Source organism: Athene cunicularia (genome assembly GCF_003259725.1).
Source record: "Athene cunicularia isolate RWA chromosome 1 unlocalized genomic scaffold, athCun1 chr1_part1, whole genome shotgun sequence".
Taxonomy (NCBI): Eukaryota; Metazoa; Chordata; class Aves; order Strigiformes; family Strigidae; genus Athene; species Athene cunicularia.
Genome location: NW_020799091.1, coordinates 71,056,738 through 71,077,395, shown reverse-complemented (window position 1 = coordinate 71,077,395; position 20,658 = coordinate 71,056,738). Strand labels below are relative to the sequence as shown.

The 20,658-nt window shown below is 38.2% G+C and overlaps 1 protein-coding gene across 3 annotated transcripts in view; it reads left to right on the top strand.

Moving 5' to 3' along the window:
• OCA2 (OCA2 melanosomal transmembrane protein) overlaps positions 1 to 20,658 on the top strand; it is a 227,963-nt gene that overhangs the window by 127,679 nt on the left and 79,626 nt on the right. For all 3 annotated transcript variants that reach the window (XM_026859053.1, XM_026859036.1, XM_026859045.1), the window contains exons 16-18: positions 4,668 to 4,815; positions 6,391 to 6,448; positions 7,805 to 7,913. In XM_026859053.1, coding sequence (XP_026714854.1) covers positions 4,668 to 4,815; positions 6,391 to 6,448; positions 7,805 to 7,913 — 315 coding nt within the window. The remainder of the gene's footprint in view (positions 1 to 4,667; positions 4,816 to 6,390; positions 6,449 to 7,804; positions 7,914 to 20,658) is intronic.

Below are 20,658 nucleotides of genomic sequence, written 5' to 3'. Positions count from 1 at the left end.
AACTGTACTACTCAAAGGAATAAAGACAAGAGCATTTCAGCATTTTTTTATTTTTTTAATTTCAGAATTAGAGCCTTATGCTTGTGCCCTGTTGAGGGGTGCCATCTCTAGGAGAGAGGTATGGGTTGTTGAGCTGGAATATCCCTCAGTGTGAATTCTTTCTATACTTGGGTTTCACCTTTCTGACTTCGTTTTTGTGCTTTTAAAATGCAGATTACATTTACTTACCACCTAATAACATTTAGGGGATTAATTACATAGTATCAGGGATTAAAAAAATTTACCAGAAGGAATAGATATTACTACTACTAGATTAAGCTATAATTCATGGTACTTAATTTGCTTTTCGGTTAGCATTTAAACAGGAGTATTCTTGTTCTGAGAAGTTAGCTAAGGAAAATAATTGCCTTACTGAAAATAGTTAAGCAACAATAGCATGTGGAGGAAAAAAACTCCACATTTAGAGGAACATGCTTTGCATGTTGTTAGTCACAGCCCAGCAGTGCAAACTTGAGTTGCTTGCAAAAAGGTAGCTAATGTATAACTGCACTTGCAAGTTAAGAATGGCCATTTCATGATAGTTCTTATAATCTCATCAAGGTTGGTTGTGCTCTTCTGAGTATCTTCATCTACCAAGACTCGCCTTTTCAGATTCTGATACTGGGAGTTTATTATGCTCAGATTTTGGGGGTATCGTCTTTGTTACTGGCAGTCAGGTGGGATGGAATATGATTCCTCTAAGTGAAAATCAATCTGACTATTAATTGTTAGATTGTAGAAAGAATATGCATTTTAAAATGAAATAATGTTTTCTAAAATGTCACAGCTTAGGTCAGTATCTGAAACTCTGTTAAATTCAGTTGTCCAGGATGTCATAGATGAGGTCCCCATGGCAAAATATGATAAATTAATAAACCAGAACAGACTAGGAGCATAAGTTTTACATGTTTGTTGGTCCTTTATTTGATCCTAGAACTAAACCAAAAATTATTCTTTTCATGTTGGAAATGGACATTCTGGGAAAAAATAAAAAATAAGAAGAAAGAAAAAGGAAAAAGAAGAAAACACTTTTGTGAAATAATAATGCTAGCTATATTGCTGTGGTGCCTTGTGGGCTTTATGAGTGTACCATGTTCACAAACATTTTAGTGTCAGAATGGGCTGATTTCCCTGACTGAGCTGCAGCTCTCCTGTTTTCTTTTACTCCAGATCACTGCATACTAAGCTTTGCTTTGCTTCTATCACTTCAACTACTGCTACTACAGTTGCAGTTAAATGTTAATTTAGCTGCTTTAATGAAAACTTCCATGAAAGATGCATTACACACACATACCATTTCAATCATTAACAATAGACCTATCAGTGGTGGGATAAATTGGTTAGTAGGCTGATCCACCATGAAGCTAACCCTGTGAAAACCCTGCAGATTGGACGAGTGAGTGGAGTGAGCTTGCCCTGGTGTAACATGACCATTAGATCCCATCTGACACGGGGACAGGAACTGATGAACTTTCCCATTTAGGGACAGCCAAATGCTTCCCTTATGCTGCCTTAACAGTATTTTCAAAGTGATTGGTAAGAACCTGCATTTGCATTAAGCTGTTGTCCATGTGTAATATAGTGTGTCATAAAATATCTGATGTCCTAAATTCCAGGGGTTGCTGCCCAAATGAGTTTGCAGACCTGAAATGGGACAAGTATGGAAGGCCCCAAAGGTTTTTTGGCCATGTTCAGTGTTCTTACTGACCTCAGGGGCTTGCATTATATTTCCTTCAAAACAAAGACTGTTGTTAATACATATGTATTACCTGATGCCACAATGGGCTATTACAAAAAGAGTGCATAAAAGAGAAATAGGAGAAACATTCTGTGGAATGACCTAGAAAACATCTTCACAAATTATTACTGCAACAGTTCTGATTTCCAAAAGGAAATTTTTGCTCTGAAGTAAATTCCACAGTAGGTTGGATGTTCACATCCTTGGGATGTTTAGAAAACTGACTGAAAAATCAAGCATGTTCTTGTTGTACATAAAGGCAAGAACAAAGCCATGTGTAAACATGGACATATTTTTTAACATAGACCAGAAAGCACCAGGCCAACCTTGCTGAACCTGGAGATTAGCCCCACAGCACTTCAGACATGGAACAGGGATGTGCAACACAAGTCATGCTTCTTTCTGCTCTGTGGGTTTGTTTGTGACACAGATACAGTGATGCTAGCTGCCTCTTTCTGAAGGAGAGAAGATAAAGATTCTTTGTATTAAAATACCTGCTGGGAATCTGCATCTTGGATAGATGATGAAAGATTCAACTTTCCTCCATCTCAAAAACCTTGGTGAAATTTCACTTGGAAAGGATGGGGGAAATGTTATGGCAGGATCAACAGACATGATCAGGAAAGGTGTTACAGCAAAGACAAGCTATGGGAAAGCAGGATAGCGAACTGGATAATCATGCTTCATGAGTGTTTGCCAGAGGAAAAGACAAAATCACACTCTTTCTCTTGGAACAATTCCCCAGCTCACAATTTCAGTCCGGTTTCAAGGTGGATGTTATGAGGAGGAAGCTGCCAACTGAAATAACTTGTTGCCCCATTGACCAGAAACTGTGGAGCTGAAGCAGATCCCAAATGTAGTCACTAGTTTCTTTCAGAAATTACTATGCAAATTCAGAGACGTAAAATTTAATCTTGCCATTTTATTAAAGGAAAAATGTCACCATTTCTGAGATTTAAAATATGGGGGTTTTGCATATCTCCCATCGACATTAATCCTCAAAAAGAATTGCGGGGTTTTTTTTTCTTTCTGTGGGCAGCAGAAGGTCAACTGTGGCCTAAAGCTCTGTCCCTTTCTTGTTTATATTCTGGAAGAGAATGGAAAATCACTGCTGATATATTTCTGTGTGTCACAAATGTTGATGGAAAAGTAAAAGATGGCCAGGAGAGGGTCTCCACACAAAGTCATGTGGATCCTTTGATAAATAGGACCCATCCATGTTTTAATATAATTTAGTGTCAGATTATGCTCCTGGCAAGAATCACCAAATATATCACAAAGGACAGTGGTAGATTCTGCACCTCATTGATATATCAGTGGTTCAGGTATGAATCCCTTCTTGGAAGAAAAGCTTTAGCTGAGCACTAGTTGTTTAATAAGCTGGGATAGTCATTGGTCTTTAGATAGTGTGAATTCACATTTCTGGTCTTTCGTTGTAAGTCTTAGGCAAAGATCACGATTTTGATGGATGTGTGCTCATCTGTAGACATGAACCATAGAAAATATGAGTCAATTGCTGTTCAGATCCCTTTTTTTTTGTTTCAACTGTGCAGGCTCTGGACATGCTTTTCCAGTTAAAAATTTGAGACCTGTCTAGTCTAATTCCCTCGTATAGTCAGTCGATCTTTACACGATTCTCTCTTCATTATCATTATAAATACTTGGTCACAAAGGAAGGGTGGGGGATTAAGCATGTTTAGTACTCTTTTTGATAGTGGATACCATGAACTACTTAGTGATTTGCAGGAGTAAATATTAATATCACTGCCTACATCAAAATGTGTTTCAATATTTCTTATTTTATTACATAATTTACTTTTTGATAAATAATGCATATTATTTATATAGATGGTGCAAAGACTTCCACATTAATTTCTTAAGAACAATCTGCTGATTGAACAGGGATCTTAAGATATAAAGCCTTGACAAATTTTATAAATTCTTGACACACTGTCTTCAACAGCACGAAATTTGAGGGGAATAGAAAAAGGGTGAGGAAACATCCTGTTGCTTCATCAGGAAGCATTTGTGCAGACATTTTCGGAATGAATATTCTGCTTTTATTTCTTTAGTGATTTCCTGGAAAATCCAAAGGGGTTTTTTTGGCATGCCCAGTTTAAAGTACTTCCTGAAGAGGAACACATGCTTTTTGGTCTTTCCCCAAGGCCTTGACAATACTGAAAAAAAGAAATCAAAAACTGTTGAAAATCCTGACAAGATTTTGAAGGCTGATTTCACATGTTTATCAGTCTGTCTGAATTTAGACAGGATCAGATATCATTCAGGTCAACACACAGGTGGTGGTATCTATGTGTAGACATATTTTCAGTGCCTAAGAATTAAGTTATCTCAAGAAACCTCTAAAATGTTATTAAACAATATTCCGTAAGACAGTGCTAAATTTCAGTTTTGCCTTACACTGATAAAATTGCTTGTATGAACACAGAGTGTAAATGGAGATGTGTTGTCCATTCTGAATACAGTGAAGGAGCATTTGCTGTAATTCCTAACTACAAAGTAACTGGTATCTTATTAGCAGTATAATAATGTATATTGGCAGTTTATTTTCTGATGAAAAATTAATGTGCTACAATTTTAGCACTAAAGCTTGTGGAAGGCATTGGCAAGTGTTTGAAGACAGTACTTCTTTTTCTTTGGAGATGGACTTTGAGATTAATTTATTTAAAATTTGAAAATTTACTGTTTATTTTAATTCCCTTCAGCTCTGGAAAAAGAATGGTAAAATCTGCTTCCTAAGTAGAAATAATTGGGAAACCATTCCAGTAATTTTAACAGCTTTCAGTCCAGGCACATTACAGGTATTTTGTGTACCTCTACTTTCACACACTTTATATGTGCTTCTAAGATAAGTGATTTTAATTCTTTTTAGAGCTGAAACATGAGATTTATGTTTGGAGACTGACTGCGCAGCGCATTAACCCGGCCAGCAGAGAGGAGACTGCTGTGAAATGCCTCTTGATGCAAAAGGTATTGACTCTGGAGATGCTTCTGAGGAAGAAGCTGAGGACGTTTCACAGGTGAGCATGGACCAGCCTGTCCCACTTCCCCTGCTTCAACCCTTAGCATGGACAAACTGCAGGCACAGGCAGTTTGTTGGACTGTCGGAGCTCCTGTTTATCTGTCTACAGCCAGGAATGGTAGCGTGGCTTTGCTAATATCAGGGATAATATTTCTGTTTGCTTCAACCAGCCAAGGGCTCATAGCTAGTAATTTTAGGCAGAGCTGAAAGTGAAGGATTTCAGGGATCTTCACTGGGATGAGAACTAAATTCTTGGTTGTCTTTTGATCAGATGGGTATTGGGGCAGATATGAAGAGCCACCCTAAGTCTCAGTGAAACACAAAGTATTTTAGGACAAAACCGATATAAGGCCTGGAAAATATATTTCAATACGATCCACATTTAAAAGCCTAGAAATTTCAGGTAGTTTTTGTATTAAGAAGATCACAAATATTAGACTTTTCTTTGCAATAGTGGCTTCAGTGAAGCAAAATAATTTCTTTTTTTACTGAAAAATTCAAGTGTTCTTCAGTGAACTGTTAGGTTTGAAAATACATCACCAGTGAATTTCTGTGTTTTAAAATTATGTCATGGTGTGAACCTGAGTGCAGACATAATTAACTGTTTATGTATAGAAAAGAAGTTTATATAAACTAGGACTAACAAAAATGCGAACCTTGTTTACATTCTGGCAAAACACGCTGTTCTGCTATGGAATTTGATGACCGAGAACATCAGTGAGAAATACTCTGAAGGTGACTTGACTAAAGTGAAACTGAAATAATTTTCATTAATAAACGTTAAATAGGCAGTATGAGCAAGGACATGTAAATATGATTTCTTAAACTATTCCATTAATAAGAAGACTTTACATAATTTTTGCTGATATTGTGCACTTTGAATGGGGTGACAGTATTAACACTTAAAGACAAAATGGCTGTTAAAATTGCCTCCTTTTTATAAGATTATAACATATTATTAGACTTTATGACACTCTAAAGAGGAAACTTCTGAAGTATAAATAAAAATTTTATATTTAATCTTGAAAATCAGGATCCTCCACCGCAGTACATTTACAGCAATGTGAAAATTCATTAACATTAACAATAGCATTCCTGAACTGCAAACCCCAAGGCTTTTTGCTGGAGGACTGACTAGACTGATAACACATTGAAGTTATTCTGATCTTAAAAACTTTGTTATAAAATGCAAATGTAAAATATAGTGTCCTGACTTGTTGCTGTTAGCATACGACCCTTGTTTTATCACATCAGGACACACATCAACTCCTGAGAAACTATTAAGGGAACTAGATATTGCATACAGCCAGATTCCATACCGAGGTCCATACTCTGGAAGCTAGCTCCTTCCAAGCCTGTGGCACTCTTCACCAACCAAAGGGTTTAGGTATTAGTGGAGGGTGTTACAAAAGTGGAGTCTTACGTGAATGCTCATGGGAATTTTGCTGCTGTGGTATGAGTGACTCTGTATGGGGGAAAAGGTAGTCTGTTTGTGATGAGAGAGATTTATTCCAACGCTCTTGGCAGAGCTCTAATTTCACTTTGGAAAAAAGCAGGTGTCATTTTCTTTCAGGCAAATTTCACAAGAAGATAAAAACTGGGAAACAAATATTCAGGAACTCCAGAAAAAGGTAAGTAGATGGCAGTTTTTCTCAGTATCCATGTAAGTGAACCTATGTCCTTATACCGAGAGAGTACTTTGCATCTAATGCAAATTTAATAACACTCATGATAGCAGCAAAGCTGTCAGGCAGGCTAGCTGGCTTCTCTGTGGGACAGGGTTACTGAACCACACTGTGAGGTTTTTGTTAGGTTTTATACTTTTGTTCCTTAGAAAAAATATCACCGAAAGAATTAATAAATGATTCATCAGTGTTTTCTTAAATTTTAAATCCATGGCCAGAAAGACTCAGAAGGTGTCAATAGGTTGTTTATAACTGTGCTGCATGACGATAGAGTACACTCCTGCTGATGTACCAAATGCCAACGCTAATTTACTACACTGTCTGTGACATGGCTGTTTTATTATTCAAATAGGGATAAACCACTTGGATAAATCCTGGTCTTTCTGCTGTGCACACATTAATACCGCCTAAGTCTTTATGCTGAAGCCAGGTCTGATGAAATGTAAACTCTGTAGTGGGATTAATTTCACCTAAATTTAATTGTCTAAATGTCACATCCTCTCCACCTCACTGGCATGACTAATGAATCCAGGCCTGTGTTTTGGAGCTCAAGTCCTTGACTAGGACATCACTGTCCTCCTATGTATCACACCACAAGAGAACGAAATCAGCAGGACTTATTAGGTTTTACGCTTCTTTCAAGGCACTGCATAAAAGACAACCTTTTAAAAGTACTTTAGTAGAGCTTTAAACCATGTGAAACAAGAGAGGGACTCAGGCTTGGAAAAGATGATTCCTTGGGTTGGTGGTGAAGGTGAGATCAGAGCTGAGTCATGATCAGAAGCACTGGGTCTGAGAGTGAAACCATGAGGAGGTCGGCACAGGGATGCCAGAGCTGAACACGGGGGTGTAGAAGCTGCATAGAGATCATGCGCTTAGCATGCCCATGGGAATTGTACAGGAGGCATGAAAATCAGACCTCTAGGCTCGTTTATAGGTGTTCAAAGCATACATTGCAAAACAGGGTGATTTTGTCCAGGGTCATGAAACCATAGAGGGCCTGGAGTGCCTTCTGTGGTAGGAATTCCATTTCAACACTACTTCTCCTACTGAAATGAAGTTGTGATGGGGGTAGCTGAATGCAGCTGAATTTATGCAGCAGGTGCTAGGTACTTATATCTGTTAGATCACATTGGGCCACATATTCATGCTTCAATTAAAATATTTCTGTCTTTTATGCTGAAAAGGAATATACAATACAGGAATAGAAGTTTGTGGTTCACACATGCTTTTGTGAACTCTATGCGTAATAGACAACTCCTTCTATAATACACTCATTAATTTTTTCCTCCCTGTCTACAGCACAGAATAACAGACAAGATCCTTCTCATCAAATGCCTGACTGTGCTGGGATGTGTTATTCTTATGTTTTTTCTCAACTCATTTGTTCCAGGCATCTACCTAGATCTTGGTAAGTTTCATAGTTTTGTTTCATGCAAGTAAAACAAACAAATTCCCTGAAAAAAGCCCAATATTTATTTTCTGAGTCTGAATCTTTTCAGAAAGCCCTTTTCCATATATCTCTGGTCTTGCAATCCCACCAAGTTAATCAGAACAGCGGTTTCTCAGAACAGGTTTGCAAAATGCAGTCAGGTCCCAGTCACCCCAGGAGGAATGACAGAGTGCTTATTACTTCCTTTTTCTGACTTCCCAATACTAACAAGCTGACTAAACATTACAAAATGTGCAAATTTGACCTTGGCATTATTGCACTGTAGGTTTGAGTGAATGACCAAGATGCATTACAGAGATCAGAAAATCACTCCCTGGAAGAACAAAAAAGTATTCTGGCATTATTCCTTAAGTATAGATAACTCTTGTATAACTTCCAGTCTTCATTAGCACCAGAATAAATAATTTCCCAAAATAATATCAGGAAGACACTGTATATGTGTGAAATGAAAGTAGCTGTATGCATACTTTCTATGTATAGACCTAAATGTGCAGGTTTTTATATAGCTAGTTGTGTACCTATAGGAGGACTGGCTCTGCATATCCTGAAAACAGAATCAAATTAAAGCTCACATTTAACTGAAAGACAATCATAAAACCTACCTGTGCATTGCCCTATAAAAAGTTAAAAATATTTTTTTTGGCTGCTGAGCAGTTAAAAGCTATGGAATTTCAGATTTATGTCATTTCATGCAGTCTGAATTGCCCCACTGTGTACATCCATCCCAGTGACTGAAAGATGCAACAGTCTTGAAGAGGAACAACTCATAATCAATAAATCATTGATTGAATCATCATATATGCAGATAGTACATTGAAATCCACGCGCAATACAGAGGTAGTCATAGCTGTACATTGGTGATCAAGTTGCAAGTAAGACCTTCCATATTTGCTGCTGACACTTCTGGTGTATTGATTGGCTTAGAAAGGTACCAGTAGCAGAAGGCTGTTCTCTCTGCTGGGTCCTAGGGAAACACCAGTGTTGTATATTGCTGGCACCAGTGGAAAGATATGGACTACTGTGTCTGGAACAACGTGTTTTAGTAGTTATAGCTTTGCTACTAAATGCATTTGTTCCAGGGAGTGATCCCCAGCCCTCAGGCCTTAGAGGTGCAGGATGGCTTGTGTCCACAGTGTTCAGACCTTGTCCCTTCAGAGCAGACTATCTCCACAGCACAGCAGCTGGCCTTGTGTTTCCTCTTGACATTTGTATGTATGGGTTAATTTTTAGGTTTGTAGTGAGGGCAGTTTTGTAGCCTAGCAGAGCTGTGTTTTAAGATTATGAGGCTGAGGGCTTATGTTGCATTATCTGGTAGATGTAATGGGGTTTGAGTGCATGAAGACACCAGAGATAAAGTTGGAGTAACTGTACAGAGCAGAGACAAAAAACTGATCCAGACTCACGCTTGCTGCTGTTTGGGTGTGATCCCTGAAATGAATGGTCTCCAGAACTGCATCTTGGTTTATTTTTATCTTAGATTAAACAAGTTGAGTCACTGCAAAGGAGTCTGGGAGCAAAGCAACACTTTCACAAGAGGTACTCTGTGGGACCAAGACCTTGCTGTGCACTTGGGCTAAGCAGTTATCTAATAGCATTGATACACCCAGCAAGACTTTGTTGGCATGCAGTGGAAGTTCTGGTGCCCTGGAGCAGTATGAGGTTAGGAAAGGGGCCATGTCAGCCAGGCTTTCTTCCCCATTTCAGCCAATGCCATAGCTGCTGTGGCAGCTTCCCTGTTCCAGAGGATTTGCCATGGAAATGGGTGGTTTCAGAACAAAGATTATTGGGTGTTAAGAAGTTAAAAGGTATACTGATGTATTACAACAGCAAAAGTGCTATATTACTAAGGTGTAGGAAGATGCAGAAATTGAAGAGATTTGAAGTCACAGTGGCTAAGAACATAAGGAAGGTGTTCACATTGAGAATTTAAGAAATCTATTTTCAACCTTACTTTTCTGTCCCAGATAAGTGGACACTGAATCATGTAGTATTTCTTGAATTAAACCCATCTGTGATTTTGAAAAGCCACAGACAGTCAGTAAAGACCACATAGCACTGGTTGCAAATGCTTCTGGTAAGATATTCTTTCAAAACTGCAAAACAGTTGGAGTCAATGCTAGAAGAAACTTAATAATGGATGATTGCTTTTTTGTCTTTACATCAGTAAAATGAATGAAAACAAATGACATGCTTGGCAGTGCAGGGTTTTCTGTTATTCACTGTCTGATCTTCAACTGCAACCTTGAAAGTAAGCAGGGGCTGTAATGTATTCTGTATAATTTCTCCCTGATCTGTATTCATGGTAACCTGTCAGATTAATGAATAAATGTTAATAAAGCCTCCACATAATTTCTATTAACAATTAATGGCACCTGCAAACTTCTACTGAGATCTCATTGGTGATCCCTGTTTTCTACTATCTTGATGATAGCTGTCACTTATTTATCATTACTAAAGTAGTGCCACTGTGAGTCTCTATGGATTTTAGTCCTCCAGTGCATGGAAATGAATTTCCTAAAATACAGTACATCTTGTACTCTGATGGTTTGGGTAAATTTGTTCAACACGTTTTTCTCATAAAAAGGAAAGTAGACTGTAGTTCAGTGTTTAATTTTCTACCAGACAATGTTTTATACAGAGGCTGAAGTGTTAGAAATCTAATAACTTTTAATTGCATTTGGTAGAGTGAATTAGAAAGATTATAGAATTCTTTATCTGTCCCCAGCCTTGATACAATTACTGACATTTTAATTTAAATAATAACATTTGCATACTTAGTTGCCTTTTAAAATGCAGAACACTTTCCTATTCAGTTTTCTTGTACCTGTTCATCAATTTATTTAGTCTAATTCTATGAAATATCTATGTTAATGAAAGATTAGTACTGAGACTTTAAATAAACAGATATGGCAAACTTTTAAGACTTCTACAGTGCTTTCATTTGGCCCCATGGGATTTTACTTTATTGATAAAGCATCTGACAAATATGACAAAAGATGAAAGTAAAAACCCTTTGAGGATTGTACCTGGCTCCTCTTTTGTCTAGCTTTTAGGCAGGCATGTCTAGAGCTTTGAACTATGAGGCCCCCCAAAAGAGACAAAAGATTTAAAAAGAAAAATAAAGCAAGTTTTTGTCTAAATTTTTTTTTTTTTTTTTTTTTTTTTTTTTTAACAGAGGATGCTTAAAGTGACTGGGTCAGAAAGAATACACAAAATCAATTTATAACCTACTTCCTTCTACTTTTGTGGGGCAGGGTCCTTCCTTTTTGGTTTGATTTCAGTTAGTTCAATGAGTTGCTGAGCTGCTGTGAACTCTGTGCAGTTCCTTCTAGCATCCATGAGCAGGGACCCATCACCCTTGTGGCTCTGCTTTTATCTGCCCCTCTCAGTGGCCTCTGCATGCAATGCAGGCACCCCACTCCTTGCAGACCCCCTTGCTCTTGCTCCCTTCCACCTCTGGACACCTCTTTCCCAGGGCCAGGCCGAGTGTTTTCTGAGGCAGGGGAAGGTCTTCTCTTCCTTTTAAAGGGTTGCAACAAACACTGCTGCTCTCATCTTGAAGAAACAAAGTGCAAACCCAAGAGCAAACAAAAGAGATATTGCCTGTTTCAGAGAAGAGAGACTGTCTCTATTTTAGCTGCAGACTGCTGGAAGCTAGGAAAGTATGCCAGGAGAAATACAATTGTATGCTTACCTTATTTTTATATTAATTCCCATGTTATTGCCACTACTTTCCCTGTTGGAGACAGGACTGTTGCATAGGTGAACCTCTGGTATTACCATCTATGGCTGTTCTCATGTTCCTTTGATTAATTAATTACTTATGCAGGGGGACAGGGAGAGATTTTTGAATTCACTGAATTCTTCTATAATTTAAAACCGCTATTTGCTCCAGCCCTAGCAGAGTTTCAAAACATAACCTCAAGGGAACTATCTTGACTTTTTTTTGCTTTTGCAGAAGGGTTATGTCTTCATACTACTGTCTGAGCCCATTCTGGTATCTTTGGTGCCATGGATGTCTGTGACCTTTCAGACATCAATGTTTAAGCTAATTACTTCCAGCTACCCTTAAAATAATCTCTGGAGGAGGTCAATAATCAGTGAAGGTGATCAACAGTTGTGATTCATCTGACCTACTTTAAAGGCCTAATTCATGAAATGATTCACCTGACCCTATGTCACTTTACTCTTTATATGACAGAGGGTGTCTTCTCAAGCTCTACCAAATTTTAGTCATAGATACTTAAAACCCAAACCCACAATAGCTAAATGGACATTTGGCTTGAAAATTGATTATTTGGAGGTTGCACTTCTAACTATAATCAACTTTGGTATTATTAACCAAAGCAGTGTTAGCAAAAAACCTTGAACTTAAGAACTTATAAAAATTTTATGTCTTTATTATTTTAACTAACTAATGTGATCACTGTGACCTTTCTGGTTAATAAGACAAGTTCTATAAATCAGCATATCATATCACTTCTGTCAAGCAAACGTACTAGGTCTAAATTTTCCCTGTCACCCTTTCTCTAAAGCTAAAATCCCTCAATATTTACTGACAAAGGTCACCTTGTTTGATGAGACCTCATTTATGTAGTTAAATATAGTTCCTCTTGGAAAACTCTCTTTTGTCTTCAATATTCACTGTGTTTTAACTTCTGACTCTGGGCTTGGTCTGCAAATTCTGGTGCAGATACTTTTGAGGAGCTGAAACTTTATTTTTGTGATTTATCTTAACTAGCTGTAGCATGCATCATTGAAACATTTTTAAACTGTGACTGAAATAGTGGAAAAATAGGGAAATAATTGTTTGCATTTAATTTAAACTGACTTCTGTTTGTTTGGTAGACTATGTGTGTCTTTTTTATTTTATTGCTAGAGCATTAAAGGAGAAATGTGTTCAGTTGCTGTAGATACAAGACTCTTGTATTGTCACTACTTTGTATACCAGTTGTCATATTTTCTGACTCATTTCCGTAATTTACAGAAAAATTGTTGAAACTAACATGAGAAATTAAATACTTGAATTGGAAAGGGCTTCAGCAGAACGAAACCATCCAAATTATGTCTACAGAGAATGTTATGCAAATTAATAGCAAAAAATTTGTCTTAACCTGCAGAGAGGAGTGACACCTCAAATTCAGGTGAAGTTGCATCTGAAGTTTCTCCCATATAATTTCTCTTGGTTTTCATCCTGCTTTGTTTATGTGGATGTGCACAGTTTTCATCTTACACTGTAATTTACATAGGTGAACCAATAATTATAATAGAGTTGGAACTGAGTGACACTTGTCTGGTAGCTTGCTTAGTGATGAAGAGCGAGCTGCACTGTTCTAGAGAGCTTCACAAACTTGCTTAAATTTGCTATTGAATCACAGAATGCCAGAAGTTCTATATCAATATTTAGTTGGCTTAGAAACACTTCATTACTGCAGCCTACTAAGATTTTAACAACTAACTTAATCCATTTTCTTTTCTGCAACATTTTCAGTAATGAACTCAGTGCAGCAATGATTCTTCCCTAACAACTTTGAGACAGATGAGCAGCCATTAATATGTGTAAAATCTTGTGTGAGAGTTAGTGCTGTAACCAATGGCAAAAACTTTAAACTCAGAGATCTTTGACTAAATTATTTAATGCTATAAGCTGAAAAAGAACTAATATGGCACAAGTGAAATAAATGTAGTCTGTGTGGTTTTGTTCTGATGTGCAGCCTAGGAAGCTGCCTAAGAAGAACAGTAATGAGCTCTTCTTCCCAGCTTTTATTTAGGCCCTGGGCAGAGCATGTATGTGCATTTGAACTTGTGCTAAGAGGTTTCTTTAGAATGGTGAGAATGTTTTTAGACTTGAATAACTCCCCTACAGCTCTGTGAGAAAGATCCTGCCTCACAGTGTGCAGCAGAACTTCTCAGGTCCTGAAGAATTACAAATGCTCATGGAGAAGGAGCACAGGGCTGAGAAAAGTGTGGGCAGATCCCATTAGTCTGAAAGGGGTGTTAATGTTAAAGCATCCATAAGGGTCTTATTTTTACACTTTAAAATGTTATTCTGGAACTTTTTTTCATCTGCTACCAGTAATAAGTAGATTAAACCATGTTATACTCTTACCCTGTATGATGGTGGGGTTGTGTAGATCTGACACTTTAAAACAATAACATATGTGCAGAAAGCAATAAACTTTACTCTGAAAATTTGTTTGTACCCATATAGAGGGAGAAAAAGAGAAAGTGTTCATATTTTGGAAGTGCTTGATGTCAGGTTAGTTTCTGCAATAGTTAAAATGAAAGGTTCATTATAGAGCTACTTAATGTTACTGAGGAGTTATTTTATAAAATGTTTAAAAAACCAGATCAATTTAATAAGCTGGTGCAGAATTGTTTAGTACTCAAGAAAACAGAAGATCCTGGTTAAACAGACAGCTATTAAGCTATAAGAACTGGTGGATGACACAGTTTTAAGAAAGCATAGGCTTAATGCCAAAAGCCACATTGTTAAGTTCAGCACATCTTATATTTCACATCTTATATCCTCATTGTAAAAAGTGCACATTTGCTCTTTAATTTGTCACTGAATCTAACATTTATCTTCAGATTATCTGGGGTCTGTGATATTAATCAATTTTAGCTGAGGAGAGCTTGTAGGTATTGACTACTAAATAATGGCTCAAATCATGCTGAATTATCAACTGTATTTAAAGCTGGCACAACCAATATTTTCTTTTCTTTTTTTTTTTTTTTCTTGTATTTTTACAATGTATTTTATTACTATGTAGAACTTTCCAACATTGCTTGATAAATTAAGGAACCAGATGCAAAGTCTGGGAAGCAACATTTATGAACCTTTTCTATACAGCTAAAAATATCAGCTTGAGTAATCTGTGGTTGCCTGGAAACTCTTTCACACATTTGAGTAAAGTAGATGGTTTTGGCCCCAAACCATTTGGGCTAGGGAAGCCTTCTCTTCTGTATACGGCAGTAGGCTTCCGTTTTCAAAGTATCAGTGACGTGTTATACTTGTGATATTGTGGGAAAAAAGTGGAACATTCCTTATACCCATAGCTAACAGTTTATTTTTTATCTAATTAAAAGTTCTATCAGTGTAAACAAAACACAACAAACAGTTATTGTTAGTCCTCTTATGATAATACTAACACTGTCAAAATGATTTAATTAATACAAACCAAAACTCATTAACAATATGCAGTTAAAACTTGTTTTAAAAAAGACCTGACAGAAAACAAAATACTCCCACTATCTTCCTCTTGTATTCTGATGTTAGTGTCACCTTTTGATGCTTTGCCAGATGCTAAGGTTCATAGATTTAGGCTGGGAGGAGGCGCAACAAGGTGCTGAAATCTTCAGGTCTTCTCTGGGATGAGCACGATAGGGTTGTCTTCCTCCTCCTTACCAGGAGGTGAATAATGTTGATGTTGATGGTCTCTTGCTCCCTGTGCCTGGGTCCACTTGAGACCATTTTTATACATTTTCTAAAGCGTTACCTTTCGCTTTTTCAAATTTGGTATTCAGCTCTGCATTATACCATATATACAGTGTACAATTTTATCATACATGGTGTGTTGTATGCATGTTACATACTTGTTTCTTGTGCTTTCTGTTACCTCTAAAATGGGTTTTGACCATGTCCTAAGTTTGTTCTATCATCTATAACTAACCACTGTTGAGTTGCTGATAAATTTGGGGCCTTTAATATCATCTGATGCATCTCTTTTTAGCTACAAATACTCATCCTGTGCACTCTTGTCTGTGGCAACTTCTTTCTTCTCTTACTGTTTTCCATTAACACTCGACCTATGTGAAACTGTGACACTACTTTCCCTGACTAAAGTGGTTTCTTTAGTTCCTGACCTGATAATGGTAAACAGAGCAATGAATTGAGGCATCTGACAAGAGTGTCCAGCCTAAGGTAGTAAGTTATAGTAATATTAGAGCCATGGTTCTAAGCACTCATCTTTGAAAGTACCCAACCGTTCTGGAGACCCTTCCAGGTCCTTGCAGTTGTGCTCACAGGGACTGATCTGCAGCCCTTTTCCCCAGGTGGTATCAGCTACAACTGTCAGTGGAGTTTGGTATATTTGCCCTCCTTTAGTGCTCATTGCCTCCCTGCTCTTCATTCTGCTACTATGTTACCTATTCTGGCATGCAATGGTGTTGGTTTAAGTTGTCTAGTGCTTTTACGTTGAGGTCAAGAAGAGCACTGCATGGGACTGACCTACTAGCCTCTGAGTATGTAGTATGGAGATCTGATTGCACCATGAAGATGTAAATTGTTGTTTTAAAATGAGAATGAACATAATTGTATTTAAGAGACTTAGTGCATCTTTGATGCAAAGTGATGTTGAAAAAAATCCTGGTACAGTGTTTATGAATATGAGTTAAAAATAATCTGATGATTTTTTTTTTATAATAATGAGAATGTTGGAATGGAGTTAAACATTGACTTGGACTCAGAAAGTCTGGTCCAGATCTTAGTTATTTGTCCTTCTTAGCATAGCCCTTTGCTTGTGAAAATAATAAAAATCTGCTTTCCATGATCCTTGCAGTCTTAATTTCTTCTAGGATAGTTTTCAAAAAGTTCTGCCCTTGAAATTTCACAGTCATCTTTACAAACATTTAATTAAGTCTGGAAAATATCCTCTCTCCTTGGAGCTGCCCATACACCTGACAAGAAGGTAAACAAGAACCAGTAATGGTTGTATCTGATAGTGCAGCTTTTGTACTTTATTGCTTACTTCAGGAAAAGTTGACCTTTCCTCTATCTTACTATTTGCATCTTCTCAAATTATTTTTGGTTCACAGGAGTCAATGAGGCTATGGCAATAAAGTGTGTTTTTTTCGCAGTGACCTTTACTGAGATAACTCTCTAAATTTTTGAGACTTATGTATCGATGAAATATACGCAGCTATATATACAGTAAAAATATATTTGCTGTAGTTGCAGTGCCTAGCTATAGCAATCTCTAGCCAGGTTTTCTTTCTTAGTGTTCTATTTTGAATGTCATCCTATCTCATCAATGAAATTGCATTTGGAGAATTAACAATGTTGGGTATTGACATTGCGATACAAGGGTGAATGTGATTTCTGCATTCTGACCTCATGGTATTACAGCTATGGAACAAAGTCCATGGTGCATCGTTTCCTAATATACATGTGCTGCTCTGTGATTACAGAGCCGCTAGTCATCTGCTGCCTATATTCTACGCTTCTGGTTTTTAACATTGCAGTTGCTTTCTATCAGCATAGAATCACAGAATCATTCAGATTGGAAAAGACCCTTGGGATGATCGAGTCCAATCATCAGCCCTGCTCTACAAAGTTCTCCCCTACACCATATCCCCCAACATCTCATCTAAATGACCCTTAAACACATCAGGGATGATGATTCCACCACCTCCCTGGGCAGCCTATTCCACTGTCTGACCACTCTTTCTGTGAAAAATTATTTTTCTAATGTCCAGTCTGAACCTCCCCTGTTGCAGTTTAAAGCCGTTCCCTCTTGTTCTATTGCTAATCACCTGTGAGAAGAGACCAGCACCAACCTCTCTACAATGTCCTTTCAGGTAGCTGTAGAGAGTGATGAGGTCTCCCCTCAGCCTTCTCCTCCTCAAACTGAACAGTCCCAGCTCCTTCAATCTCTCCTCACAGGATCTGTTCTCCAGGCCCTTCACCAGCTTTGTTGCCCTCCTCTGCACTCACCCCAGCTCCTCGATATCTCTCTCGTATTGAGGTGCCCAAAACTGGACACAATACTCCAGGTGTGGCCTCACCAGTGCAGAGTACAGGGGACTATCACCTCCCAACTTCTGCTGGTCACACTATTTCTCATACAAGCCAGGATGCCGTTGGCTTTCTTGGCCACCTGGGCACACTGCTGGCTCATGTTCAGCTGCTTGTCAATTAGAACCCCCAGATCCTTCTCTTCCAGACAGCTCTCCAGCCACACCTCCCCAGGCCTGTAGCCATGCAGGGGGTTGTTGTGGCCCAAGTGCAGGACCTGGCACTTGGCCTTGTTGAAGCTCATCCCGTTAATGTTGACCCACTGTCCAATCTCTCTCTCTGTAGAGCCTCCCTATTTTTGTGCAGATCGACACTCCCGCTTAACTTTGATGTCATCTGTGAATTTCCTGATGATACACTTTATGTCCTTATCAAGATCATCAATAAAGATGTTGAACAGAAATGGTCCCAACACCGAGCCCTGAGGAACACCACTTGTGACCGGCCGCCAGCTGGATTCAGCTCCACTGACCACCACTCTCTGGGACCGTCCATCCAGCCAGTGCTTGACCCAGCAGACTGTTTGCTCATCCAGGCCATGAGCAGCCAGTTTTTCTATCAGAATTCTATGGGGAACTGTCTCAAATGCTTTTCAAAAATCCAGGTAGACAATATCCACAGCTTTTCCCTTGTCCAGTGGTCAGGTCATCTTGTCAAAGAAGGAGATCAGGTTTGTCAGGCAGGACCTGCCTTTCATAAACCCATGCTGTCTGGGCCTGATCCCCTGGTTGTCCATTATATGACTTTTAATGACACTCGAGATCACCTGCTCCATGACCTTCCATGGCACAGGGGTCAGACTGACAGGTCTAGAGTTTCCCGGATCCTCCTTTCTGCCTTTCTTGTAGATGGGTGTCACATTTGCCACCCTCCAGTCCGATGGCACCTCCCCAGATAACCATGACTTCAGGTAAATCATGGAAAGTGTCTTGGCGAGCACATCTGCCAACACTTTCAGCACCCTTGGGTGTAATCCATCTGGTCCCACAGACTTGTGTGCATCCAAGTGATGTAGCAGGTCTCTGACCACCTCCTCTTCAACTGTGCTGACCTCAATCTGCTTCCCCTCCCCATCTCCCAGCTCAGGTACATATCCAAAGACTTGCCAAGACACCTTTAATCTTCTTATCTTTGAGATAAATATCCTGGATTCTTTAAATTTTTCCTCAAAAGTCAAGTTTTTGCATTCTTGATTGTGTTTACTTCTCTGCCTTGGATTTCCTAATGGGTATGCATCATACTTAACGTATATCTTCTCAGGGTTTACCAGGCATGAAGAGAGTTTACTTCACAGATGAAGATGAGAGAGGTTACTTCACAGGATTTAGCATTTATAGTCCTGGTTCTGTATTTCAGTGGGCCATTAGGTTCAGTTGTGATACACTGTATTTCTTGAGTCTTTTCTGCAGGACTCTTAGGCATCCAGTTGTTTCCCACCCTTGATTTGTAGTTTTAACTCTTCTTACCTGAATGTAGTACGCTGTACCTGTCTTTCTTGAACAGCATGCTGTTTTGCCCAGGCCAGCACTGAGATCAATCAATGTTATCCTTGCTTTAGTTTTCAGTGCAAATGTCTCAAGTGACATTTCAGTTTTCACAAAAGTGAAATTTCTGTGTAAACTTAGTATTCATAAACATATTATTTCACATTCTGTCCACATAAAGTGAACATACAGTGTCTATGTGTTCACAGTGTTAGAAGGAAGCCCATTATGCTTTTCAGTTGGTAGTAGGTCAGACAAAATTACTTCTACTAAGGAGTACAAAGCTTTCTTAATGAGCTTTTGAAAGGCCTACAGATTAAACAGTAATTTTTTTCTTTCATTTATTTCTCTTTCACCTATCTTCCTCCCACATATTCTAGACTCCTATTTGATTCTATTAGTTTTCTATTTTCAAGTTCTTCTGCCTGATTATTTCAAAATAAAGGTGGTTGGTTTTTTTTTTTTTTTTTTTTTTTTTTTTTTTTTTTTTTTTGAGTAGGATTGCAATTGTATTCTGCTCATCATGAGCTATTTATTGTTCCAAAAGTGGTTTTCCCTACTGGGTAAAGTGTATGAGAAAAGCAGAGCACTCAAGCTATTTCTACCATACATTTTTTCCAGTCTCAAGCAGAAGACATGGAAATATTTTCTATGAAGAATGCATTATAAATTTGCAAGGTGCATTTTATAATAAAATTTCGTTTTATTATTACTAAATAAATAGAAACTGTCACTGTCTTCAACAGGTACCATATCAGTGCAGAAATGGAATTTAGATTCAGTTTCTCTCCCTGTTATATTTCCAGAACATCATTTGCTGTGAAAGAGAGGCACTAAAAGGCAGTAAAGGAAGTGGTCTGTGGAACTATAAATGGGCTTTGCTTTCAGTATAATAATGAGAAGTTATTTTTTGAAATTATTTCTATTTCTCTTCCTCCTGGCTCTCTTTTGTGGCCCAGTAAAATAGAAAATAAATGATCAGAAAAGCCAGTCTTTAATGTATCCTAGTATTTTCAATTCTTTAAAAAGGAAGGAATACTTCAAATTGAATCCAGGGAAAATGGAAAGCTACCCAAATATATAAAACTGATATAGTATGTTCACTGTCATGAACATACTAAGAAAGGCCTGGGAAAAGCCTTAGAAAACATGCCCACTTAGAAAGGCATGCTGCCACTAACTTTGTGGTTATCTTTGACAAGCAGTTCAACAGAGAGCAGTTAATCAAGTAGTTATGGCATATACTAACTACTGTAGGCTTCAGGCTTCAGAAGACTTTACTCTCGTCCAGCTGCAGGGTGTCTGAAGTTAAACCATGGTATGAAAGGAAATTGTGAATGGAGATCTTGCATGAAGTCCCTCAAATTCCTCAAGACACTTTCTCCTCTCCTCTCCTCTCCTCTCCTCTCCTCTCCTCTCCTCT